Source organism: Haliotis cracherodii, unplaced genomic scaffold (assembly GCF_022045235.1).
Source record: "Haliotis cracherodii isolate W230 unplaced genomic scaffold, xgHalCrac1.p SCAF_8, whole genome shotgun sequence".
In the NCBI taxonomy this organism is placed as follows: Eukaryota; Metazoa; Mollusca; class Gastropoda; order Lepetellida; family Haliotidae; genus Haliotis; species Haliotis cracherodii.
The window spans coordinates 5,634,367-5,662,036 of NW_027266341.1; the positions used below are offsets into that span (position 1 = coordinate 5,634,367).

The following is a 27,670-nucleotide window of genomic DNA, read 5'->3' on the forward strand; positions in this document are numbered from 1 at the left end:
TTGTATGGAAGCAGATGATTATCGTTAATATTATGACACTTTAACAACATCGCAACCAACCCAAATATCTTCACAGAGGACTGAAAAAGTAACATCCATCTCCATATGGTTAGTTATGACAGGAAACAAGTCCAACATAAAAAAAGCCATTCACTTACTTTGATGTTGAGAACTGACAAAAAGACAAGAAAGACAATCAAATATGTACTGATCAACCTCCAAAAAATTTACTTAACTTAATGTCAAATCCACAAAGTGACAGATTGATATGCCTGGCTTCCATCAAGACTTCAAAGCGTTCCAAGTGTACGACAAAAATTCACACATCCACACTTTGTGGCAGGTGCTTTCAACACTTAATAAAATGTACACATACAAAATGATCACATCCAAATGCCGGTGTGATGTTATCAATCAGAGTGTTCAATACAAAGCAACAGAAATTATGGCACCATCTGTATGAGAGACTGTACTGATAGTATTCATTACCAAACAATCTGACGTCAAATAGCTCTCCCTTGGAACACACACCATCTCTGATAAAAGAATGCCAGTACAAAACTGTTTCAAGCAAATATATGGTCATCACAACCATGTGATGTGAAAGTATTGACACTACTGACGGAGATAAGAGGCCACTCACCCAAATGATATTTAGCCAACATGAAATACAGAAATTGTATTCCACATGATTTAGTGACAGTGAGTATTCACTGATCCAGTGAAGCAGAGATGTTGATTTCAAGTTTACATGTACATTTCCTTGTTGTTCACAGCAGGTAGAGCTGTAGGTTGTCTACATGCTGATGGGCATATTACTCAATGTGGCTCTACAGGGTGGGGCTCGACATGCGACAATGATTTACCATGACCAGTGACTAATGTTTCAGTCTTCTGTCCCAATCTTTACTTATGCCTTATGTTTTAGTAGATTTTAGTAAATACATTGAAATATTAACACAGTTTGCATGTTCAGTGACCATGGTGACTGTCCACTGAATCCTTACAATCTAAGTCATCGATTAGCCATTCCAGAATGTTTTTCTGTTCAGGTTTCAAATTTGAAATCGAGGATTTGTCAATTTAATGCCGCTCTGAGTGAGTTTTTTTTTTATTTTGTTGTTTAACACCACACTCAGCCATATTTCAGCTATATGACGGCGGTCTGTAAATAATCTAGTCTGGACCAGACAATCCAGTAAGTGACATCATGAGCATGACCTATTCTACCCCCGATCTTCAAGCAACAATATTAAACATTTTTTGTTAAATACCACCAAAGCACAGCTAATAATATATCATGTAGCAGGATCACGAGGGGTACATGGGTTTTTATGTGTCCAGCGTTAGGTCTTATACCACTAGCCAGAGGCTTTGAAGTGGAGTATAAGGGATTTATTCTGCCTCTTGATTTGTCAATGTCAGGTTTTATGTTATTATTAATTTCTCAAAGTAGTTTGACGTCAAACTTTAAAAAGTTCATCTAAAATCATTTATGAATATTAAGTGTCAAACATAATCTAAAGAAACAATTGATTGTATTTTCTATTTCTGATATATCCCATGTTGTATCTATTGGACAAATAGGTAAAGAGCCTCATGAGTTAGCTTCTCTGCTCAAACAGTGAGCACAGCCCACCTCCAATAGCAGCTCAAAGGTTAACTGGATATTCTGGAACATAACTGACAAGTCAGCAAAGCGAAGCTACTGGCGACACTGTTTGTCCATATCATCTCTGCACAAACAAGCACACGGGTCTATAACATGTTTAGTGATCCCGTGAAAGACCTCCCTGTCACAGCTGATGCAATGAGAGTCACATGCTAGCTGAACAAGCAGACCACTGGTAATGGCCAGGTAAGAACAGTACATACTTAAGATGATAGTTTACAGGTGGGCATGAAATGTAGTATGTACATTTCTGATCTCCACCGCTGAGTCCAGAGTTCCAGATAAGCTGTGTACTTGTGTAAAATATCCTGAACCTAAAACAATTAACCAATTAATTTTGCGTTTCTTGCATACAAATACCAGTGTTTTAAATTAAGGGGACTCCCAGGGGTCCTTGAGGATTTCTCCTCCAGCAGTTGATTTGAGGGCCCCTAAATCTTTCATATGTAACATTTAGGGTTATGACAGGGACCCCTTGACTTTCATGCTTAATTCGGAACACTGCTTGATTTTCAAAGATATACCAACACTAACACAGTAAGGATAAGAATTTATGGATGAACAACCTCTTTATTACAATTAAGAGATTCTAACACCGTTATCAAGCAAGTGATGATCTAGTGGGTTGATGGCTGTAGGTTTGTTTCTTGAGATTACTGATCTTGGCTATGAGAGTCTTTTTTGTGGTGGAGTCCAGGTTACATTTGATTGTGGTCTGGATCTTTCTGAGGCTGGTGAAGGTTTGGTCTGTAAGGACTGATTGGAGGTAGATTTGATGTTTAGTGATGGCATCCAGGGTGAAGGACTAGGTCTTGCGATGGTGGCGTATCCGTTCTATGACAAGGTGTTGCGTCGCTCTTAATTGTAAGAAAGAGGTTGTTCATCCATAAGTGGGGCGGTCGGGTAGCCTAGTGGTTAAAGTGTTCGCTTGTCGCCAAAAACCCGGGTTCGATTCCTGACATGGGTACAATATGTGAAGCCCATTTCTGGTGTCCCCCGCCGTGCTGGAATATTGCTAAATGCGGCGTAAAACCATACTCACTCACTCACTCACTCACTCACTCACTCACTCGTCCATAAATTCTTATCTTTACTTAGTACTCCAACTTCTAAATGCCTATCAAAGATGTAACACTAACACAGATAAAAAAAATCATGAATATCAACAGTACAACTACATTCGGTGTAAGTGAGTGAGTGAGTGAGTGAGTGAGGATGGGTTTACACAGGTTTTCACAATATTCCAGCAACATCATGTTGGAGAACACCAGAAATGGGTGTAATTACCCAATGTAGCATTTCTAGCTTGTGTGTCTGTATATCCTCACCAGTCTGATTTACTGATGGAATGCAGGCATCACATATACATGGACTCTATTTCAATGAATAATGGACAAAGAGCCACCTGAAACAACAGTGTATGCAGAATTATATCTAAAATTGGTTATTATAGATTTATAGCCTCGACCCAAGGGAGTAAATATGTAAAGGATACCCAGATGAATGATAACATATGAGGAAATACTCAAAGGCTGAATTATTACCGGGAGCCCTGAATGGATTGTCTGCCATATGTTTGGCAAGTGCTCAATATCAAGCATGAAAATAATGGATTACTTCACAGTTATTATTAACTGCACAATTTAGATTGACAGTATCCATTTACCCAAAATTTAAAGTCCGAAGCCTGATCCTAGTAAAGTTGCTTCTGGTGTAATTACATCAGGTTATACTGTGCCCCGAGTGGTGTATTCTCCCTGCGGTATTCTCCCTCTAGAAATGACATCATGATAGAACAATGTATTATCATGACAGCAAAAGAAAGTAAATGGTCCCAACATAGGACTGAAAATGTCAGATAATGATATAAAATGTACTGGGGCAGTGTGTAATGATCCCGATCTCTTTTGTAGGTTCATGAGTGAGTGAGTGAGTAAGTGAGTTGGGTTTAACGCCGCTTTTAACAGTATTCCAGTCATATCACGGCGTGTCAGCTTAATGTGGGAGGAAAGCCCGAAGTGATGCAGGTTTTAGATGTTTTCGGTGAAACCCACAAGCACGGGTATGGCCATGATGGTGCTGACAAACCTAGAAACATAATCGGGGCGAACCGTGATTCGAACCCACAATCATAGGTTTCTGGCATGCCCAAGGGACGCAACTCTGCACAGCGAATATCGGCACCTTAGACGACTGGGCCACCCGTGCCCCCGTAGGTTCATGATTAACAATGGACACTTGTGGAGCAATGAGCCATATTCCATCATCACTCTGGTGCATTGCATCGTGACGTACAGATTGTCCTCTGGATTGGTACATCCTGACCCATTAACAATTAGCTTCACTGGCGATTATTTACATAAATACAATGTAAATGTGCAAGGTTGTCGGTCATACCGATTTTACAAAACCTGTGTAAGAATTCATGTATTTCCCTCGCTTTCACTCCAAAATACAAGAATTCTGGCACTTGTTTCATAAAATAGGTATGACACACATGCTTGAACGATCACTTTGTATTTAACAAAGATCCACTGAGGGTATGTCATAAATCTCATCAACTTTATGAAGTTTTGATATTGTAGAGTGGGCTGACAAAGTAGATCTATATCTTCACACCTGACACAGTCAACAGTCCTATCTACAGCATCTACACTGTCCTGTCACAACATGATGTTACGCAGACATGACGTTTGACGAGATGAAATATTCTACTTCAGACACTTCTCAGTCTCAACATGACATGTACATTTCTCACATAACCAAGCCATCTGCGTCACTGCTGACGTGACAAATGCATTTTGCAATCTGTTAATGATATCCTGGTTTAGTATAACATGGAAAGTTTATGCAAGAAATCTCAGTGAAAGAGATATCATCCTTTCAGGTCAAGTCATAAACATGATAAACATGTCATAATATAAATTGCTCTGAACAATTCAAAATGTTTGTGTGACTACAAACAGTGCTTGGGAGACAAACACCAGTATTATGAACCCCATATAGTAAAGACTTCAGAAGCCAATACTCAATTTTCATAATAATATATAGTGTACTCGCTACCATAGGTTCATCTTCCTGAGGCAAGGGAGTTAACTGAATGTAAACGTCTAGTTCCCACCCTTGCCGAAGTAGGCTGGAATTATGGCTTTACATTTTGGCTGGACTAACAAGTCTATGCATAGTCCAATCAACATGATCAAAATGGTGTAACAAAATTAACTGACGTGAAGATTTTGGTTGACTGCAGGATCTACAAAGCATGTGTACCATCAACTGAGCTTCAACAGATATTTTCCAAATCTTTTCATGTTTTTAATCAAGGTGCTCCCGTGATTTGATGCACTATGCAAAGTTAAACCCTTCATATTACAATACTGATCTTGATTATCAATCAGATCATCTCCATTGGGTGATGCCATTTTATTTGAAGCAAATGCAAACTATATGAGTGGTGGAATCTGATTGGTCAATAGGAGGGACAGAGAAGGGACAAAATTCGTAAGAGACACTAATGGCGCGACGGTCAATCCTAGACAGTCATAGAATCTATCTAAATGAAACACACTCAACACCTTTAGACAACACGTTATTTTGTATCACAAATGGAAATGCTAATGTAGGTCTAGATATTTTTAGTCCTCTCAATATTCTCAGTGGTGTGGGTCAGGGAGTCAAACTTCAACATGTCTAGATAAAAACTCCCCCTAACTTATCAAGTTTACAGATACACTGACTGTGAAAAGTGGAAAACAATCAAATCTGAATGGATCTATTTTCTCAACCCTGCTGAATGTGAATGGTTGTGTTGAACCCACAAAAAGCCCAAACACTACAATAAACTGAAGGTGGACGAAACAGGTTTTATGACAACATGTTCTGATAACATTTTGATAAACCGAGAAATGAATTGAAACATTTTTTCTTATTTATTTCCCCAATTACTAAGATACCACAAATCAAATCTGTGAACGAAGTAATGCTAACTGTCTGGTCCCATGTCTCCTCTATAACACTACTTGTCATCTGACACCAACTGGGGCAGCACAGATATATGTACCATATCCACCATATTAAGTACCCCCTGACCAACCTCTACCTACCTCCAATCTGCCACTACTAAGATCAAAATTTTACATGACAGTATAGAGATTGTATATTACAGATTTATTACAAACAAATGCATGTAACATGTATAAAAGGGTAGTATCTTGGCCAGTAACTATTACCGAAAACTGCTTGATCTCTGAAAAATTTAGCTTCGTTGTTTATGGTTTTAATAAGTCCCCCCTCTTTGTCAATAATTATTGTCTAAGAGCCAGGATGTTTATTATGGCAAATATGGTACACAGCCTGTGGGATAGCCCAGGCTGGTTTACAAAGGTCTTGTTATCTCTCGGACGATGTATATACACAAACATGATATACCAAGCTCCAGATAAGCTGTAGATCTGCATAAAATGTACACAATATAAATCATAATAACCTACATGTTGAGTTACATACAAAATCACTGTTACAATCAGATTGGTGTCCTGTGGGTGACTGCAGTTTGTTCTTGTAGTACTTGAATCTGGAGACCTCCTAAATCTTTACTTTTAACAAGGGCCATGACAAGGACCCCTTGACTTTCATGCTGAACTTCAACACTGAATACACATGTAAAGTTCTGAAATACAACATTATTCCAACACTGTGTGTAATTACCCAATGTAGACATTTCAGGCTTGCATACCTGTAAGTCTTCACAGATCGTAGTTCTGTCTAGCATATACTTGTAAGTTAGACGTATATATGGCTGAATCATTGTGAGCTAATGCCACATGACACACTTGGGGAAGCACATGGACAGGGGCAAATTCACAGTGACTTGAAACAGCATTTCTTTCTGACAATGGTGCGAAATCAGTAACATCGTTCAACGCAATAATGCAAACACAAGCCCCCATCCAATCAAAACCCCAGCATGTGGAAGAGGCCAAATCATATATAGGAAAATGGCCCCATACTATGCAAAACCATGTGCTTGGTTAGCAGTATGCCACATCCTGACATCATGACTGTAGGGACCTGGGCCTAGATTTTCGAAATGATCTTAGCCCTAAAATTATCGTAAAGTTATCGTAAGGAAATCTTAGGCTATCGTATAGCCTATTTTCGAAACTATCGTAGCCCTAAGATATCTTACGTTTGTCTTAAATCTAAGATAGCCCTATACCTGTCGTAAGTTTATGTTATCCTCATCCAAGATGGCGGTATACTTTGCTCTGGACATTTTTCATGATGAAGATGACAATGATTTGATGACAAGACCGAGGATATTCCGAGACAGAGCTCGTCGCCTCGATACGCTTGACGACTTCGAGCTATTCTCCCGCTACTGATACGCTTTGGGTAGTGGTTGAAAAAAATACAAAATTATGTTTCAATTTTTCTTTTGTAACTGATGAAATCACTATGGTCTGCAAGCATTTTGATGCAATTTCATTGTAGCGATACCTCCAAGGAGATATATCACTTGAACTCATCCAAGGATATCTCCCATGGAAGCCCTGCAGTTTGGGATGATAAGTTACACTACACATATACACATGACATCACAACACATGACAGGTGTCACACAGATACAGGTGTCACACACAGATACAGGTGTCACACACAGATACAGGTGTGACACAGATACAGGTGTGACACAGATACAGGTGTGACACAGATACAGGTGTCACACAGATACAGGTGTCACACACAGATACAGGTATGTCCAGAAGAGTTACCTCCCTTTGGTAAAGTCTTGCTTTTCATTCAGTTGGGACAACGTTTTATGGATAACAACTTCTTGATTGTTTGTGATGATGTTCCAGGGTTAGTTCCATTAGGTGAATATTGATTCATAATCCATTCATGGTCAAGAAAAGTTTCACATTTTCCCTTTGGCGGCTTTTATCATCAGATCATTGCCATGATTATTTGAGGTCACTTGTAAGTGGACCACTTGTCTCCCTGTTTCATTTCAAATAATATGTATAAATAAAATAGGTTCAAACAGTCATAAAGAACATGTTGTCATGGTCTTATATCACTGACGATATGGCGCAGGAATAGATCACAATTCAGGCTTGTAAATGTTTCAGAGTTGTTCTTGCGGATAATAGCATGCCTTGATTAAATTATATAATTTCATGTTGACATTCCATCTCCAACTGTTACAGTCTGACAACATGGACTGCAGTCGGTGTAAGGGGAAGGCTGGCAGTGCATGATAACTGGCAACTCTGTAATTCTCTTCCTAACAACAGGTCCTGTGGTACTTGTATTTGAATCCAGGGACCCCTCTATATGTATATTTTCAATATTTGGGTTATGACAAGGACCCACTGACATTCCTGCTGTGAACACAGACAGGTATTAACATATTATGAATAGAATTATGATTCTGGAGTATATCGCAGCCATTAGGGGTATTGGTGGTGAGATGATCTCTCCAAATGAACTATGCTTGTTGTAAGAGGTGACTAACAGGATTAGGTGGTCAGACATGCTCACTTGGTTTGAGTGAGTGAGTAAGTGAGTGAGTGAGTATGGTTTTATGCTGCTTTTAGCAATATTCCAGCTATATCACAGCAAGGGACACCAGAAATGGGCTTCACACATTGTACCCATGTCTGGAATCGAACCCGGGTGCTTGGCATGTCGAGCAAACGCTTCAACCACTAGGCTACCCGACTGCCCTGCACTTGGTTGGATGCTCATGATGTCAATCACTGGAACCTCTGGTCCAGAGTCGCTTATTTACAGACCGCCGCCAAATAGCTGGAATATTGCTGAGTGCAGCATTTAACAACAAACAAACAAATGTAACAAATGCGTTGCCGTTCGTTTGTCCATTATTCATCAGTTTGAAGAAGAATGCACAAATAAAACTCCTAAAATCCCTTTTTTCCCATGCAACCTGAATTGTGGGTCGAACAAGACAACTTGTGAAGTCAAGTTCGGTGACTTGGTTCATTGCATATGTCATCGTGCGCCAATGAAGATCGTTGCTCATAATATCAGTCACTGGATTGTCTGTTTCCGACCGAGTTATCTACGGGCCATTGTCCTTTTGCTGGAATATTGCCAAGTACATCATTATACAACAAACTATCTTACCTTGATGTCCAACACCCCCTTCTCCTTGGCAATGTTGTTTTCAATGTTTCTGACACATGACTGGCATGTCATGCCTTCTATCGTTACCACCGTGGTTCGATCCATTTCCTCACTGGCCACTTTCTGTAACATAAAATACAGCATACAGCAAGCAACACAAGCAGTGTTAGGCCACACAAAGATGTTTGCATTTAAATTCTTATACTGTTTGAAGTGCAAACTGTTTACTATTTTTACAGTAAAATGAAACATGTATTTACTTCTCAGAAAGCTTTAGTGATCTTAATGAAAGGTTTGGGGCCAGAGACAACCTTAATGTATTGATCAAATATATAAAAAAATAGTTCCATTAATTTCATATAATTTAGTCATGTTTATTAGTTGTATCGGTCTACCAATCAAAGGAGCAGTTTGGACAAATAAACATAGATTTAAGTTATTCTTATTTGTCTTGCTGATTGTGGCTTTTGGGATGGTCAAATCTGTCCTGACTATTTATCATTAACAGCATAGAGACAATATACAATGGATGACCCAAACATGGTACTACGGCACTGTAGCTCACCTGTTCAGGCAGTCAATAGCTTAAAATATCAACTCAAACGGTCATTAAATGCTGTCTGAACATTGATTATCAAATATTCTGTGTGTATAAATAGTGCAGACTATAACCTTTATACAGCATTGCACAGCTACAAAGGTACTGTCACAATGACCTGTAGAAAAAACAAAACAGCCTGTTGGCCAGGAGGACAATATTTTCCTTCCAAAATTATTTAAGCAAAGACAGATTACATATATTGGTTCATGTTATAACGGGGGCACGGGTGACCCAGTCGTCTAAGGCAGCGCAATTCCCTGTGCCAAGTTGCGTCCCTTGGGCATGCCAGAAAACTATGATTGTGGGTTCGAACCCCTTTTCACCCCCATTATGTTTCTAGGTTTGTCAGCACCATACCCGTGCTCGTGGGTTTCACCGAAGTGGTAAATGTCTAAGACCTGCATCACTTCGGGCTTTCCTCCCACATTAAGCTGACACGCCATGATATCTGGAATACTGTTAAAAGCGGCGTTAAACACAACTCACTCACTCACTCACTCATGTTATAACAGAGTATTAGCAAATATTGTAAAATATACTATAATAACATCGCAGCACACGCTATACATATGTTAAAGATTCTGATGTACAGGTGGATAGATGACTAGTACAGGGACTGGAGACCTAGTCTGTCCCTACTCACAGGGGATCCATGAAATGATTCCATCTACCAATCACATCTACAGAACCTACTAAACATGTCCTACCTTCTTATTAATAGTACGGGGACTGGAGACCTAGTGTGTCCCTGTCCACAGGGGATCCTTGAAATGATTCTATCTACCAATCACATCTACAGAACCGACTAAATATGTCCTACCTTCCAAGGCATGTTACGTCCCCTGTCTTTGAAATAAACACACAAACATGTCACATAATTCGGGATTGTATTGTTGTGAAAAATAGCCTTGTCAGATCCTGTTTGAGTTGATGTAGGAAAGTCCATTAACATGCAGGTCACTGTGACATGTTGTGCCTCACACACAGCCTGCCGTGAGTGAAACTCTACCCTATCTGCTACACCAGTTTTTAGTTAGGAGAGGGTTACCCACTGACAGTGATGTCTCCCGCAAAGGAGTATTCTGTTGATTCACATGAATACATGGCTGTACACACAAAAAATGTTTAAAGTCCCATGTATCCTGTAGGCCTAAGTGTAGATAGGTAGCTATATGATGGCGATCTGTGTAAATATTCAAGTCTGGACCAGACAATCCAGTGATTGACATCATGAGCATCGATCCACTCAATTGGGATAGATGACATGCATCAACAAGTCAGCGAACCTGACCAACCGATCCTGATAGTCACCTCTTACGACATGCGTAGTAGCCTTTTACGACAAGCATGGGTTGCTGAAGACCTATTCTACCCCGGGTTATAAGAGGAAATATGGTAACTACAACAGCCTACGACAACTGATATCTAAAAAACCCATCCAGCTGTTACCACGCTCCTTTAAAACATTCACATATGGAAAAAAATATACATTACTGGGTTAATACATACCAATGGCTGGAAGAAACTAAAAGTATTGATTAATATAAGTATTTTATACACTACTTTGATAAAGGGGCGATGGGGTAGCATAGTGGTTAAAGGGTTTTCTCATCAAGCCAAAGATCCAGGTTCGATTCCCCACATGGGTATCATGTGGGAACCCCATTTCTGGTTCCCCCGCTGTGATATTGCTGGAATATTGCTAAAAGCCTCGTAAAACTGTACTCACTCAATCACGATTAATAGATACATGGGCTGGGATGGGTAGGGCACAGAGTAGGACGCGATTCCCACAGGATTTCCTGGACCCATGGTTTGTTACGTGATATATTGTTTTTATGACACAAATTATCTAAAACTCTATGGTTACACTACAAGTCACTAATGTTCGCATTTCCTTCTGACTATGCACCCTTTACTTCTGACTTTTATATGTTTGAATAAAGATCACATTTTCAGTCAACCTCAGTGAATGCATAACCAGATTAGTTTATAGGTGTATTTAAACACATTTTGTAAGGTCTAAGGTCAAACTTTTCCCAATCAGACAGTTTGTAAATATCTCATGAGACCTACAGCATGTACAGCGGGTACCCGGATAGGGTCGGATAATAGGGATGGGGGTACCCGGGTAGAAATTTTGGACTTGTCACAGCCCTAATAGATATCCATGTTACTGTTTGGCTTTCACTTCTTAATATATTTTTTCATGGACAATATGGGTAGGCCATGAGAGATAGCAAATCCTGACTGTACCATGGTATAATAAACAATGGCAAACTTGTATGATAACACTTTTTTTCTTGTAATAACTTAACGATTTGTCATTGAGAAAGTGAGTTAGGTTTAATGCGGCTTTGAATAATATTCCAGTTACATCATGGCATGTCAGCTTGATGCCAAAGTCATGCCGGTCTCAGACGCTTACCACTTTGGTGAAACCCAAGAACATGGGTATGGTTCTGAAAAACCTAGAAACACAAATCAGTGATAACAGGGTAAAGCAGGATTCAAACCCACAATCAAAGGTTTCTGGAGTGCCCAAGGGATGCAACTCTGCACAATGATTGTGGTGCCTAAGGTGTCTAGGCCACCTGTGCCCCCCAAAAAAATTTGTCAGGATTTTACATGTAGTAATACAGTACTAATAACACATAAACCATCACAGATCTTTCTTGAAGCATTAATGACCATTTTAATGTTGTGTGTTTTGTTTGGTAAGTAGAGCATATGTTCAAACACACAGACTTTACTTACAGCATTGTGTACACCGTATCTGACATTAGAGCAGCGTGCTTATTACATCAAATACAGTATGTGGAATTCGTACTGTCTGCCCATAACAATGGTGCAAGAAGCCTTTTAAAGTGTAACCTATTGTTAATCATGTTAATACCTTATGCTCCCCAAATGATATCAATGATCATGTTAGTAATTCCCACAAACCATCACTATCATCGTCTATCCCTCAAAATTGAAACAACATGTCTCAACGCCTTGTCCCAACAGTGGCGAAATACTTACATGAAAAGAAATTGTCTCTACTAATTTCTATATTCTATATTAGAAGCAAGCATGCCCAGATCAGATGTGGCAAAATATCAATACAGACATCCATGAGATGTGTCGGCATGCACGCACACAAGCACTCCCACCAGGAAGATACTTTCAAGCTGTTTTCCATCACTACCAGGATGTCAATACAACAACATCCTGTACAGCTGACATATGATTGATGGCTCAAATACATTTTACTAGTGAGTTTCCTCCAGCAATCTGAATGGGAGAATTGATTTAAATAGATTATACTTATGATCCCATTCTTCACTACTGTATAGCCTTGTTAATGAAGGAGAATGATTTTCTGCTACTATATTTAACCAGTACAACCAGGGAGAATGTTGTATGATGATCCATTGTTGAACATTATGCCCCAATTTGGTGGCTTGACCCAATGTTGAACTTTGACCCAAGTTGTACTATAATCAAAAGTTGTCTTATGACCCAGTGTTTAAGAGCTAGTGTTAAATTTGGACCCACACTTTGAACTGTGACCCAATGTGATACTTTGACAGTGTTGAACTGTGATCCAATGTGAAACTTTGACAGTGTTGGACTGTGATCCAATGTGAAACTTTGACAGTGTTGGACTGTGATCCAATGTGATACTTTGACAGTGTTGAACTGTGATCCAATGTGAAACTTTGACAGTGTTGGACTGTGATCCAATGTGAAACTGTGACAGTGTTGGACTGTGATCCAATGTGATACTTTGTTGACAGTGTTGAACTATGCCCCATTGTGATACTTTGACAGTGTTGAACTATGATCCAATGTGATACTTTGACAGTGTTGAACTATGCCCCATTGTGATACTTTGACAGTGTTGAACTATGCCCCATTGTGATACTTTGACAGTGTTGAACTATGCCCCATTGTGATACTTTGACAGTGTTGAGCATTACCCAGTGTGGAACTTTGACACAGTGTTGTGCTGTGACCTGAGGTTGTAGATACTAATGAATTTTATTTTTGACATATTTTATTGAAAGTATTTTTACTGTTCATATTGGACTGTGACATGAAGCAAGGGCCTGCAGAGTTCAGACAGGACCTGCAGAGTTCAGACAGGGCCCAACAGTTCAGTCAGGGCCTTCAGAGTACGGTCAGGGTCTGCGTAGTTCAGTCAGGGTCTGCACAGTTCAGTCAGGGCCTTCAGAGTACAGTCAGGGCCTGCACAGTTCAGTCAGGGCCTTCAGAGTACAGTCAGGGCCTGCACAGTTCAGTCAGGGCCTTCAGAGTACAGTCAGGGCCTGCACAGTTCTGTCAGGGCCTGCACAGTTCTGTCAGGGCCTTCAGAGTACAGTCGGGTCCTGCACAGATCAGTCAGGGCCTGCATAGTTCAGTCAGGGCCTGCACAGTATTGATAAGATCCAAATTGACATGACTATGGACTCATGATTCTGTAACCCAGATGTACCCTCAACCTGACAATTATCTTGGTGGTACACCCCAATTAGAAGGGTTTCGCTGTGTATGATCTAAAAGTGATGTTTCACAAATATTTAGGTCTGCTGTACACAATGTATACACATTAAAATATCAACTTTCAGAGCCACGTAGCAACTGTCATAATACAAAACATTTATCTGATACCTTGTCATAACATATGTACCTAGTCATTAAAATACATATAGTCGAAAACTGTTGTCTCGGAGTTCGACACATCTGACTTGACCTTATTACAGTCTGACCCAGCCATCAGACAACAGAAAACAAATGTGCAAACATACAAACCTTTATCAACCATGTCAACAGTTCAGGGTTCTACGTTTTAACTTATTTTTATTTCATGGGACTTTACAAGGAGTTTGCAACATTTGACATCTCATTTCAACACATCTGGGTTCAAGCAGTGGCAAACATAGCAAGATTTCCCCAGGTCCTGGATGAGTTTAACATATCCGGGTTCAAATAGTGGTAAGTATAGTAAGATTTCCCCAGGTCCTGGATGAGTTTAACGTATCCGGGTTCAAGTAGTGGTAAGTATAGTAAGATTTCCCCAGGTCCTGGATGAGTTTAACGTATCCAGGTTCAAGTAGTGGTAAGTATAGTAAGATTTCCCTAGGTTCTGGCTGTGAGTTCGACACATCTGGGTTCAAGTTGTGGTAAGTATAGTAAGATTTCCCCAGGTCCAGGCTGTGAGTTGACACATCTGGGTTCAAGTTGTGGTAAGTATAGAAAGATTTCCCCAGGTCCTGGCTGTGAGTTTGGCATATCCAAGTTCAAGACAACAGGGTTAGACTGTATTCCAAGATTGGTTCTTACTCTACATGATATTAATGTCATTAAAACTTTCCCGATGATCTTTGGTAAGATTGGTTATGGTTGGTAAATAAAGTGTGTCTTACCAAAAAATAATAATCATGAAATGAGTCTGTTCACTTTCCAACATAACCTGATTACTTAGTTTAAAACACGTTTACCTGACATCTAAACTGGAGGTCACTGTGATTAAGGAGCAGGTCACAATCAGGTGTAAGTGCGTACTAGTTCATCCTCTACACAAGGAGGTGGTGCAATGGGGGGGGGTGGATACATGAGATTCGTAGTATGCTGATGATGATCATTAGTACTACTTTGTGTTTGTTTGCTGTTTAATGCAGCACTCATCAATAAAGTGAAGCTATATGATGACAGCAAGTAAATAATTGAGTCTGAACAGATATTTTGCATGCATGTTTTCCACACAATGCCTTTTGTCTGCCTATACATTACACAAATAAAAGAAACAAATCAAGACATGTTGCCACATTTCTAAATGCATTCTAAAATTACAGTCTAGTTGTCATTATCAAAATCTACATCGATTGCTACAGTTGAACGAACAGGAGATAACTAACTTGGTCAGTGAAGATGTGGAATCTGGGAAAAAGCATCCCCAGACAAGATCATTTACAATTGTCTCCTTAAATAACCTGTAAATAGCAATCCGCTAACACACATTTTCTTCCTGATCTACCAGTGATTCAGTTAAGATATATATACAACTATAATATATTATATCATAACTGAAATTATTTAATGCAATAATCATAAAAAAATACATCTGAAACTAATATCTTATTATGCAGCTTTAAATATATTAAACAATAGTTGCCATTGTTAAATAATTCATAGAATACTGCCTCTATTACATCAGTGCCATACATCCTGTATTTCAGCTGTCATCCCACCATAAAATCTTTTCATTTTCAACAGAAGTCCCCCTTCACTAACAACTATCCACAACCACTTAACCAGAGAGAAAGTTTTCACTTCTGATAATGTTAACCTTAGGATTTAAGCCGTTTTTTCGTCATTGGCCTTGTGATCAGCAACATATGACAAGATATTTCTGTCACCACTAACTGGAAATTTTTATTTCCAATCAATAGGAAATGTCATAGACATCTGCTGCAAACTTAGGGTTGAATATTGGTCTCAGATATAAGTCTAAATAAATTACAGAATACAAACAATTCTTCAACTTTTGCACGTTTTGTTTTGTCAGGGCACTGACTATTCAAAACTTGCTATTCAAATAATACACAAAATTTAATAAGCGATGTTATGTAGACTGACATCAATATTTTAAGGATTCTTAAATAGTTGTATCTTTGTAAATGTCCCTTTGCATACTGTTCAGTACTTCATGTACACAAATATGATAAATATCTACCATCTGATGGAGGAGTTGAAATTCTAAAAATATGTTTGCAATATTGATCGTGGGTATTCTATTCATGCATCATTACATGCAATTCAATATACCAGTATGCATTATCAGCAATATATGGCATCTGACCATAACAAAGAGCACATGCTGCATTCCATTGTCTGTCTACATAATACACACACATTACCACAACTCACATAACAATCTAATGGGACGGGGACATATTAACAGATACCAATAACCGATATATATATATATATAAATGTGAATCAAGGACATTTACATGCATATAGAAATACATTCACCATGTTCATAATCTACTCCACTGATTAACTAAAGCAAGCAAACACACAAGCAAACTAGACAGAAAGACTACAACATGCAAAGGATGAAACAGGCAGTGTTCCAAACAAAAACAGTTCCTGGTTCCCCTGTTTCAATTCCCACAAGGCACTGGCATATTTAAGCCATTTTCTGGTATCATCTGACAAGATATTGCTGGAATATGGCTTAAAGACGCATAAAACCCAACTATCTCACTCACTGTGTCCTTGACTCAGAATCAGGTAAGTCCTAAGTATTTGAATCTACAGACCCTTAAAATCTTAACTTTTAACATTAGGGTTCAGACAAGGACCTGTTTACTTTCTTACTTAATTTTCGAACATTTTATTTAATGCTAATATTCTTCCACCAGGTTTAGTTCCACTACAGATCTGTGAAGATCCGGGGTAGAATAGGTTTTCAACAATCCATGCTTGCCGTAAAAAGCGACAGTGCTTGTTGTAAAAAGTGACTAACAGGATCAGGTGTTCAGGCTCACTGACCCGGTTGATGCATGTCATCAAATCCCAATAGCGTGGATCAATGCTCATGATATGAATCACTGGACTGTCTGGTCCAGACTCGATTATTTACAGACCACCGTCATATGGCTGGAATATTGTTGTGTGCGCCGTTAAACAACAAACACTGCCATAGCCTATTTAGCATGTTTTGCAATCAGCTTAAAATCTGATATTTCTAACTCATGTTTACAGGGTGACGAATGCGAGGCATGTCAAGATTATTGTCCCTATTGCTTAACAGTCAGTCTGAGAAGAACTGAAAACTGTCAGGGAACAGGACCAAGTCCTAAGGTATCTTTAGACCAGATTATATTTTCCTGCTTTGAGATAGTTTTGTGTGAAAAATTGTGGTTTGTAGCAGGAAATAACAAAAACAGATCAGATTATTTTGTTTGTCCATGTAAAAGGTATCTAAATATCATAAAGATGCTACCTTGCACGCAGTGTTTGTTAAGCTTGTCTTGCCATTTAACTTTGCGCCACCTATTGGTTGTTTGATGTTTAAGGCTGCACTCAGCAATATAATCCCGCTATATGAGGGCGGTCTTTTAATAATCGAGTCTTGACAAGACAATCCAGTGAATGACATCATGAGCATCGATCCACGCAATTGGGACACAATGACATGCATCAACCAAGGCACCGAGCCTGACCACCCAATTCTGTTAGTCGCCTCCAATGTGATAATCTTCTAAGTTTGCATTCATCAGCGCTTTTCAGATTTAAACTTTCAGCAACTTTTCATTGTTTTTAGAGTGATTGGAATCTCATAACCATACAATTAGACAAAAGCGAACTGTTCTGGTCTAATCATGCTTGTCATGAATAAACAATTACCAAAGGTTCTACTTGAATTAAACAATTTTAGTTTAATATAGTTGATCTAATCACGACTTCTGACAATATATGGTTATAAAAAATCCTTTCTATCATGTACATTCACCCAATGCGTCCAAGAGCAGAGATTATCAAGCAACAGGCATATCACGTACAATGTACATACATGCATTTATTCAAGGATACGAAGGAACAACCAAGAATAAGTTTCACAGTGATTGATAACGAATAGCCCCACTTGTCATGTTTGTCATGCTTGGTTTTGTCAGTGAGCATCAACACTTCTTCATGTTGTCAGTATTCATGACATATTTACACAAAAATACATTGATAGAAAATAACTGTTTTAGCATGTTTAGTCCATTAGTCCCTATAATGATAACATATAGCAAAACCCTTAATAATGGAAAATTTCTACTACCGTAGTCCTTATAAATAACTACTGGGACGTTTGGTTCTGTAGAACTAGTGCCAATTTCAAACACTCAAAAAAGCTGTTAATTCACTTTTCAGTATATTAAACTGACATTTATGTTGCTGTGAAATCTATTAAAAGCTTTCTTTAATTTTTCACAATTATCCAACCCGACCATAACAATTACTGATCAGATTCTCCATCAGCTGTGAGGTTGACTTTTTTTAAAATAGTTCTGAATACAAAATGTATATAATATAAGCATATATGATATAGCCAAGCGGTAAGGTTCTGTTGTGCTGACATTGGTAACATCACTCTGTAACCATGGTAACTGTTGATAATATCTTGCAGAAAGAAAATGATATATAGATAATATCAATATTCTTTTGCAAATCCTATTGGGAAGACAAATCTGTTAACAAATACTGAATTACCATATTAGCTTGAAGCACCCTGCTCCAATAATAAATGCCCCCTGACCAATGAACAACTTCTGGACCATTCTGTGAGTAATCCTTATAAGCGCCCCACAATAAGCTCAAAAATAAACATGACAATCCATATTTTCTTTTGTATATCGCAGCTGTTTCACAGAAAACACAGCAGTGTAGCAGGGATAGAAATCAGTACTAGCCCGTTAGCCTGAACCAGCTTAGTTAATGTTAAAGGTATCGTAAGGGCTATTTGGGCAAGTAGACTTTCTTGGTTAATTTCTATCCCCGAGTGTAGAAGGGATATATAACTGCCTAGTATTAGTAGTAACTATAATGAAAAACCTTTGTAACTTTCATAGCTTTTAAACCATGTTTGTAATTCTATACAGTTTGATCTCCAATAACAAATTTTACTTGTTTATGGTTTTAATAAACGCCTATTTTGTCATATTTTTGTTATAATGGTTAATATGGTACCTGAACAAACAGACATAATTCTGATATTTGAGAACACTATTAAGTAGCTCCCATCCATGTGTTAGAAGCAATTCATTTGACCATTGGATTTATTAACCAATTATACTCCCCCCAACACAAAAGTATAAAGTTTGTATGAAGGCACAATAAAAAACGCAAACCAGCAGACAAAAACAAAATCAGAAATGCATTCATGAATTCACTTAATGAAAACAGTTAAAACAGAACCAATCACAATCAACATACACCCATCATATTACCAAGAATACACTTACCAAATACTTCATTGTGACAGCTTGAAATATACAATAACATATATATCACAACCCATGTACATGTAAGGTAAGTGGACGTCTGGCCTTATAGCCTGTGACACAAGTAATGGCTCCCTGAATTTATTAACCTCCCCCTGGCTAGTTAATTAATACACATATGATTGGTGTATTGCATCCAAGAGTCTATATAGTACAGCATGTCTCTTCAATAAGAACGTGGTAGGCTACCAGTAAAATGTTACTTGAATCTAACCATGGATAAGAGTATAAACATTAATTAGACAAAGATTTAACGGTTAAGAAACATTATCATATAAACAAATGATTAAATATCAAAAGGTATCGTCACATAAAAATGTTTGTATCATTTTCTGTTAAATGTAACACCACCCAATGACAACTTTAAGAATTTTACACATGTCCTAAAATATTGCAATGTCATTACATGTAGGCCTATATATCAGTAAAGTGTCAGTGTATCGCCATGGTCAGTGAATCTGCGTCTGAACTAATTTTAACTTTCTTGGCAAGATCTATATCAAGCTTTTCTTTCAGTCACTAGTACTCAAAGTATTTACTTAATAGGAAAGACAGGTTTTAGTACTTACCGTTTAGTGTTGTGGATGTAGATCCAGGTACTTAAGTATAAAGACTTCTGTTCGCCCTGAACCTTAAAATTGACATCTTTTCAATCCGGAATCAGACTGAGACCGATGTTTACAAATGATGGAGTTTGGAAAAGTTGGATTGGCTAGTTTCTGGATATGGAATGTCGGTCTAATTGTAATGAGCGGTTGTCGGGAATCAGGAATTATCGTTGACGATGTTTTATAAACATATTTAATTATAAATGTGTTAATCATAGTTGTGTATTTATAGTGGTATTTGTTCCACAAGTTTGCATTGACCTCATGTGAGTTCATTTCTACTTGAAAGGAATTCGACGAAATAATACCATGTTGTTGGCCTGTGTTCGCGGTCACTGTCACCAGTGCCAGCAGTACAACTTGATCAAACATATCTCACAAAACAAACAATGAATGAATTGTGTAAACATTTCTTAAATTAAGACTCTCTTTAAAATTTACCTTTGCAAACTTTGGGGAAAGGCAAAGAAAGAAATTTTGTCACATGCGCCGACCATTTGATATATTCTGTCCTTGACTTCACTTCCTAAAGTTGTCAAAAGAAAAGTTTCGTTCACTGTACATGCTAGGTGTGACAAAACATAGAGATCTATAATGCCCAGTAGGTGAAAAAATGTTTACATCCAGCTTTCGGAAAATTAAATCTTAAAGCTGACAAATTATATTCTGGCTCTAACAAAAAAGGGGCGGTCGGGTAGCCTAGTGGTTAAAGCGTTCGCTCGTCACGCCGAAGACCCGGGTTCGATTCCCGACATGGGTACAATGTGGCCCATTTCTGGCGTCCCCCGCCGTGATATTGCTGGAATATTGCTAAAAGCGGCGTAAAACCCTACTCACTCACTCTAACAAAAAATCCCTTAGTAATCAAGTTGGACCAGGCCTACTAGTGGTTGACAGCATGAACACCCGCTCACGCCGTCGGTACGGCTCTTTCGACATCGGTGACACATTCTGCGATCTTATGGTCCTTGAGTTTCGTGATTCTGAAATAATTCATAATGTAGTAACAACCATATAGTATGTGTTTTCGTGTTAAAAGATTTGACTAAACAAGTGATAAAATTCATGACATGCGTGTTTTGTTTTCCGCACTCAACAATGTTTTAAACAGCCTGTTTATATTGTCCTGTGAAGAAATAGCTGTAACTTTTAAATAATATTTTGTTGGTTGGTTGGTTGGTTTGTTGTTTTACGCCGCACTCAGCAATGTTCCAGCTATATGACGGCGGTCTGTAAATAATAGAGTCTTGGCCAGGCAATCCAGTGATTAATATCATGAGCATCGATCCACGCCATTGGGACCGATGACATGCATCAACCAAGTCAGCGACCTCGACTACCCGATCCCGTTAGTCGCCTCTTTCGAGAAGCAGAGCATGCTAGTTTTATATTCAGAGTTGTGATATTCTAGTTATTGAACTGTCCATCGTCGACAGGTTTTTAGATATTTTTAATGTATAACTTGTGCTTGTCAAAATATGGTTTAAATATTGCCGACGTAACACATTTTAACTCACTTTAAACAAAACCTATAAAATCCGTTTTCGTAATGCAGTCCGAACTTTTATTAAGTCTCACAACCGCTTCCTGTTGAGAACCGAATGGAAAAGGGGAAAGTATAAACTGCCCATTCCCCCTTTTCTTAATAAATGAGAGGATGTGTTAAGTTTATATTTGCCTTCACGGCTACATTATTAGTTCAGAAATGAATGTATATGATATATTTTGTCATAATAGATCCATATGTTCAGAGTTGAGAGGGTGTCCCCATGTCCCCCCAGCTGGAGGAACCGGAAGTAGATCGTGGCAAACATGAAGTGACGAAATCACAACAATGCTCTCTCTTTTGATGCAGAAATATGTCAGGTACAATATTCATGTTAATATGAGTTATAGTGTCGATGTTCCGTTGTATATATGTCCTAACATACTGTATCGTGGAAGTTCACTGTTATTAAGTGGAAAAGACAATTCAACATACATTAGTCACACATTAAGTTGCTCTCTGTCCTGTTTCTGATCAACAAGTGTCGATGTCCAACCTTTTGTTTTCACGCGAAACATTCAGATGAATAACTTGCCAACCTAATAAGACGAATCATTCTATGTGCCACATATCGTTTAGATGTTGTTTATATAGCGGGTTGTGCCTAAGATGGAGATGGGCGTCTGGTCGGACATTTCCCCAATGTTCATAGTTTTCGCTCATATTGCTGAAGGTAGTGAAAATTGTTCCTTTGAAATTGAGGCATTGCAAGTACTTAGGGTAATGAGTTATAGTGACCGAAAACAGATTAAAAACAAACAATTTATGATCAATTACTTTCTTTCTATTCCTTTTATGATTTTAATCAAAACTAGGAAGGATTGATCGACACGACACAAGCTTTTGTGATATAGAAAGTTTAAAAGAGATGTTCAGGGTTGTGTTTTTAAAATATCTTAAACACTGGACAATCCAGTTGATCCAGCAATCTGCAAATTTTCTGTTGATTTTATTTTCCAGCCTGGTATCCCAGTGTGCCAGTTTGCTTGTCGTCTCGGGGGTGTTTTTCGTCATCTCCTTCACTGCGGTCCTGATCTTTCTTAGATTGTGGGTCAGATGGAGGGCCAAGTCCTTGTTGCCACACTTGAGACAGGACAGCAAAGGGAGACAACTGGTGACAGTGGGATTCTTCCACCCATACTGCAATGCTGGGGGTGGTGGGGAACGAGTGCTCTGGGTGGCCATCAGGGCATTGCAGAAGAAGTAAGTTTTCTCCCTTTAGCCAGTGTTGTGCAAGCTTCTTCCCTCTCAGTAACACAAGCTTCTCACAGCAATAGCCCGTTCATGGAACACACTATGCTATAGCTGCCATCCAGTCGAAGCTCCCCACCGATTACATGATAGTTGAAATGAAATAGAAATTAAAACTGATGAACAATTCTGGAGTAAGAGTAATCAATGTCATGGACAGTCATCACTTGTTTTGTGAACATAATGGTCAGTCAGTTTTGAGTTCAACTCCAAGCATGGTTGTAGCCACCTATCACAGGGAGGAGCTTTGACTGGTGGCAGCAATAGTACAGAGAGCTCCGTGACTAGGAGCTTGAGTGTTGTGTATTGGGTAGATGCAACATGCACCAAAAACATCCCAGTCCAACCCCGAACTAGTTCTTTGTGATCATTAATAACCAGATGTTTATGATCTGTGACATGTTTCCCAGCTCTGTTTGGTGCATTTCTCATTTAAAGAACACAGACAAAAGTAGCTTTTACATTTTCTGTGATGAGTGTAATCGCATGTGAGTGATACTCAATCAGCAGGGATTGAAGTTTGTCTTTCAAGCTAGCCTTGACCAGTGTTGTTAATGTTTTAGGTATCCATAGCGCTGGTAGAATTTCAAACAGTTTGGGGCGTATTGCTTTATATTATCACTATTCGGGCTAGTCTACTCTCTTAGTTAATTTCTATCCCTGTCAGTGTCACAAAAAAGCATCTGGAGCATTGTGATATATTGAGTTAAAAGATTGTCATGATTGTTCGATCTGACTCATTGTCTGCCACAAGTGAATGTCTCAGCCCCCATGAGGATGCCTGGTTAGATTAGGTCCCCAGTTTGTGCTGGTCGTAAAAGGCAACCAAAGTTTTTGGGTGGTCAGGCTCTTGACCTGGCTGGAACATGTCATCATACCCATGTGGCGCCATCTTCCCGAGGCAAGGGAGTTAACTGACTATAAAGTCCAGTTTCCACCCTTGCCGAACTAGGCTGTAATTATGGAGTTACATTTTGACTGGGCTAATGAGTCTGTGCATAGTCCAATCAAAGTCATGTAACGAACTAGACATCCAGTTCGTTAACAACAGGAATTTCAACATGCAGATTTCGGTCGACTGCAGGATTTGCGAAGCATGTGTACCGCCAGCTTGGCGTCGACAGATATTTTGTAAATTCTTTCATGCTTTTAATGAAGGTGCTCACTCGATTTGATGCACTTCGAGGGTTAAGACCCATTGTATTACAATATAGATCTAGATTATCGAGCACATCTTTTTGACTGGGCGCCGCCCATTTGTGATATGAGAGATGGAATCTGATTGGTTAGGAGGAACATAGAAGGGACATAACTCGTATTAGCCACTGGTGGCGCTATGATCGAGCCTGGAAATTCCAGCGTAGTTCAGCAAGGGTGGAAACTGGACTCTTATAGTCAGTTAACTCCCTTGCCTCAGGAAGATGGATGGTGTGGGTCGTTGCTCACAATTTCATTTACTGGATTGTCTGGTCTAGACTTGGTTGTTTAAAGGCCATCATCGTATACCTAGAATATTACTGAGTGTGGCATTACACAACAAACAAACAAATGTTTTTAGTGCTTGTAATATTGGATGTGGTTTCCTGGTAAGATAGGGTCAGGTAGCCTAGTGGTTAAAGCGTTCACTCGTCACGCCGAAGACCCGAGTTCGAATACCGACATGGGTACAATGTGTGAAGCCCATTTCTGGTGTCCCCTGCTGTGATATTGCTGGAATATTGCTAAAAGCGGCGTAAAACCATACTCACTCACTCACTCCTGGTAAGATAGGTTCTGCTGTCTGTCATGGAGCAGACAGTGTGTGACATTGTTTCCCCATGTCAACCATTGATTTGTTTTCCTCTGCCGTTTTGTACTTACAGGTTAAATAGCTGGAGCCGTACAAATGTGTAGATGTTCCTTGTTGGGTCCATTAACATGATTAATAAAGCCTTGTAGCATTGACTGATGCATTATATGTTTCTTGTTTCCAGACACTCTAATGTTAGCTGTGTGGTGTACACTGGTGACATTGATGCCAAACCAGAAGAAATACTGGGTCGAGCCAGGCAAAGATTTAACATTGTGTTACCCAAACCTATAGAGTTTGTGTACCTTAGAAGACGACAGTGGGTGGAAGCTTGTAAATATCCTTATTTCACACTCCTCGGACAAAGCCTCGGCTCTTTGTACTTAGGGTGGGAGGCGTTAATGAACTTTGTACCTGACTTGTACATCGACAGCATGGGCTATGCATTTACCGTGCCACTGTTTAAATACTTCGGTGGTTCCAAGGTGGCTTGTTATGTACATTATCCAACGATCTCCACGGATATGTTACAGAAGGTGACAGACCGGACTCAGTCATTCAACAATGCAAGTTTCATCGCCAGAAGTTCATTTCTCAGCAGCTTTAAGCTGATATATTATAAAATATTTGCATATCTGTATGGCGTTGCTGGGAAGAGGAACGACGTGGTGATGGTCAACTCGACATGGACCTTCAACCACATTCAGGCGCTGTGGTCTGCAGGAAATCGAACACATATAGTCTATCCTTCATGTGATGTCTCCGAGTTTGTAAAAATACCATTAGGAAAGAGTTTAGTTTCTAAAGAAAGGACTATGGTGTCAGTAGCACAGTTCAGGCCGGAGAAAAATCATTCCTTGCAGGTGAAATCATTTGCTAAGTTTCTGGAGACGGTGGGTAGTGAACGGGGGATGTATAAGCTGGTGCTGGTGGGTGGGTGTCGGAATGAGGGGGATGCAGAGCGAGTGGAGGCACTGAGGGGACTGTGTAGAGAGCTGGGGGTGGAGAACTCTGTGGACTTTAAACTCAATATCAGCTTCGAGGAGCTGAAGAGCTGCATGGCATCAGCGGTGCTTGGTCTTCACAGCATGTGGAATGAACATTTCGGTATAGGTGAGGTGTTATATTGCACTTGAGTATGATGAGCACCCCCAATTCTTGGGTCTAAATTAGGAATTTACTAGTTTAGGTATATAAAACCACAGGAACTTAATGTTCTTGTAGAAATTATGAAATTAGGTGTTTTATACAATCAAACTCCCATAATTTTGACCAGAACTTTAGATTGCTGTGAAATGACATCTGTGGTCATTAGTGATCGTAAGACAATACCCTGTGGGAATTCTACATGGAAGTAAGTCCCCAGTATCCCATGCCTGTCCTGCTTCTTGGTAACCTTGGAGATTAGGTGGAATATTGCCTACAGCTGCTTCAGAAATGAAGTCACTCACACACTGGTCATTGAACCGGCATATTAAGAAATAGTCGGGAAAGGACTCATAACATACATGAAGAATTGATTTGACATCAGTCAGTGACTGTGGAACAGGTTGAAAGAAATAACACATTCTAATATTGCCTGTCTACAAACTGCAAAGATGACAAAATGAAAATGCTTTGTTTAATGATTTGTTGTTCAAAACTGTTGGGTCAGTGGTCGAATAAGTTTGTTTTTTTGTGTTACTTTTTTTTCTTTAATTTATCCCTTAAACATGTCAAAGGAATATTTGGATTTGTCATAACTGAATGTTGTTAATTGACATAATTGTCAAGATGAAAACGTTCTAAAAATATACACTATGGTTCCCGATCTGTGAATTCTTTATATTTTGTTGATGGAGAAAGATGTGACTTAAGTTCCTTCATTAAGAATAATCAGTCTGTGTGTTCTTACCACAGGTGTCGTGGAGCTTATGGCAGCTGGGACGGTCATTATTGCCCACGACTCGGGTGGGCCGAAGCTGGACATCGTCGTTCCATTCAACGAGGAGCGGACAGGGTTCCTGGCTGATGATGAGGAGTCCTACGTTGGTGCCATGACGACAGTGTTCAGGATGTCTGATGATGACAGGCTGAGGCTACGGAGCGTGGCTAGACAGTCAGTGTCCCGCTTCTCTGATGAACAGTTCGAGGAGTCTTTCCTTGCTGTGGTGGATCCGGTGTTGAAATCCATTGAAGACAATGGTGGAAAATAAGGCTACAATAAATTAATTATGGATTTTCATCTAAATATTATAAAAATGTGAGGGATGAGGCATTTTATTTTTTTGTTTTTATTTGGTTAAGACATCCGTGTTCATTAACACGTGAAGCATGAATGTTTGATTGGATGACAATGTGAACATTGTTTAGTCTGAGGACAGTATGAACTTTGTTTAGTCTGATGAAGATGTGAACATTATGAGTGTTGTTGAGCATCAGAATCTGTTATTTGTGGCTTTGTTGACATACACTTGAATAAAGCTGTTGCATCTAATTGTTTACCACTGTATACCAACATTCACTGTTGTTTGTAAACTCTTTGTCAGGGATGAACACATGCCACTCTGGTACTTGGGACAAGCATAAGTCAGGGAAATAACCAAAGACTGCAACAAATGTTGGGATATTTGGGATAAGACTTTCGTATCAAGTTCAAATTCTAGTACTGTTATGAGTCCCATCCGGGATATTCACCCACACTCTCAGAGTGAGGCACCTGATCGCCAGCACACAACGTCACCAATCTAACCCACTCAGTTGCCAAGGCTTCCACAAAAATGAAAGTCCGACAACTGGTGTTCTAGATCATGTACTTTGTGTTCTTGCAAGTGTAGATTAGCAATATTATTACAAATATAACAGTTGTTGTGTTTGACCACTTTCTAAATGACATTGTGTATTCAAAGATTATTAGCAAATCTGAAAACATGGATGTTTAGGGGGAAACCCCCAGATCTCACTGAGGTACACTTTCCTGTCTGCCTGGACTGCATCTCCTTCAGTGAGAACCGATTCTGATGTAGAAC

General features: G+C 39.2%; 2 protein-coding genes across 7 annotated transcripts in view; one reads left to right on the forward strand and one right to left on the reverse strand.

Annotated features, from left to right (window-relative positions):
* The window catches only part of LOC139449881 (copper-transporting ATPase 1-like), a 54,752-nt gene extending 34,613 nt beyond the window's left edge, over positions 1–20,139 (reverse strand). Inside the window, exons 1-3 of one of the 4 annotated variants that reach the window (XM_071231451.1) lie at positions 20,038–20,139; positions 19,430–19,449; positions 8,822–8,944 (exon numbers count right to left, since the gene is read on the reverse strand). In XM_071231451.1, coding sequence (XP_071087552.1) covers positions 8,822–8,944; positions 19,430–19,441 — 135 coding nt within the window. In that variant the 5' untranslated portion in view covers positions 19,442–19,449; positions 20,038–20,139. Of the gene's footprint in view, positions 1–643; positions 715–8,821; positions 8,945–10,129; positions 10,202–19,429; positions 19,450–20,037 lie in introns of those variants that run through there. The other 3 variants (XM_071231452.1, XM_071231453.1, XM_071231455.1) reach the window with 3 other exon arrangements.
* On the forward strand, positions 1,686–26,919 carry LOC139449882 (GDP-Man:Man(3)GlcNAc(2)-PP-Dol alpha-1,2-mannosyltransferase-like). Of its 3 annotated transcripts, none has more exons than XM_071231457.1 (5): positions 1,686–1,858; positions 21,828–21,942; positions 22,583–22,825; positions 24,847–25,775; positions 26,562–26,919. In XM_071231457.1, exons 2-5 carry the CDS (start codon positions 21,911–21,913, stop codon positions 26,855–26,857), a joined length of 1,500 nt encoding a protein of 499 aa, XP_071087558.1. In that variant the 5' UTR covers positions 1,686–1,858; positions 21,828–21,910; the 3' UTR covers positions 26,858–26,919. The 3 variants fall into 3 exon arrangements, with proteins under 3 accessions (XP_071087558.1, XP_071087559.1, XP_071087557.1); XM_071231458.1 differs by lacking the exon at positions 1,686–1,858 and adding an exon at positions 21,676–21,692; XM_071231456.1 differs by lacking the exon at positions 1,686–1,858 and having other exon boundaries at positions 21,700–21,942.
* The last annotated feature ends 751 nt before the right edge of the window (positions 26,920–27,670 follow it).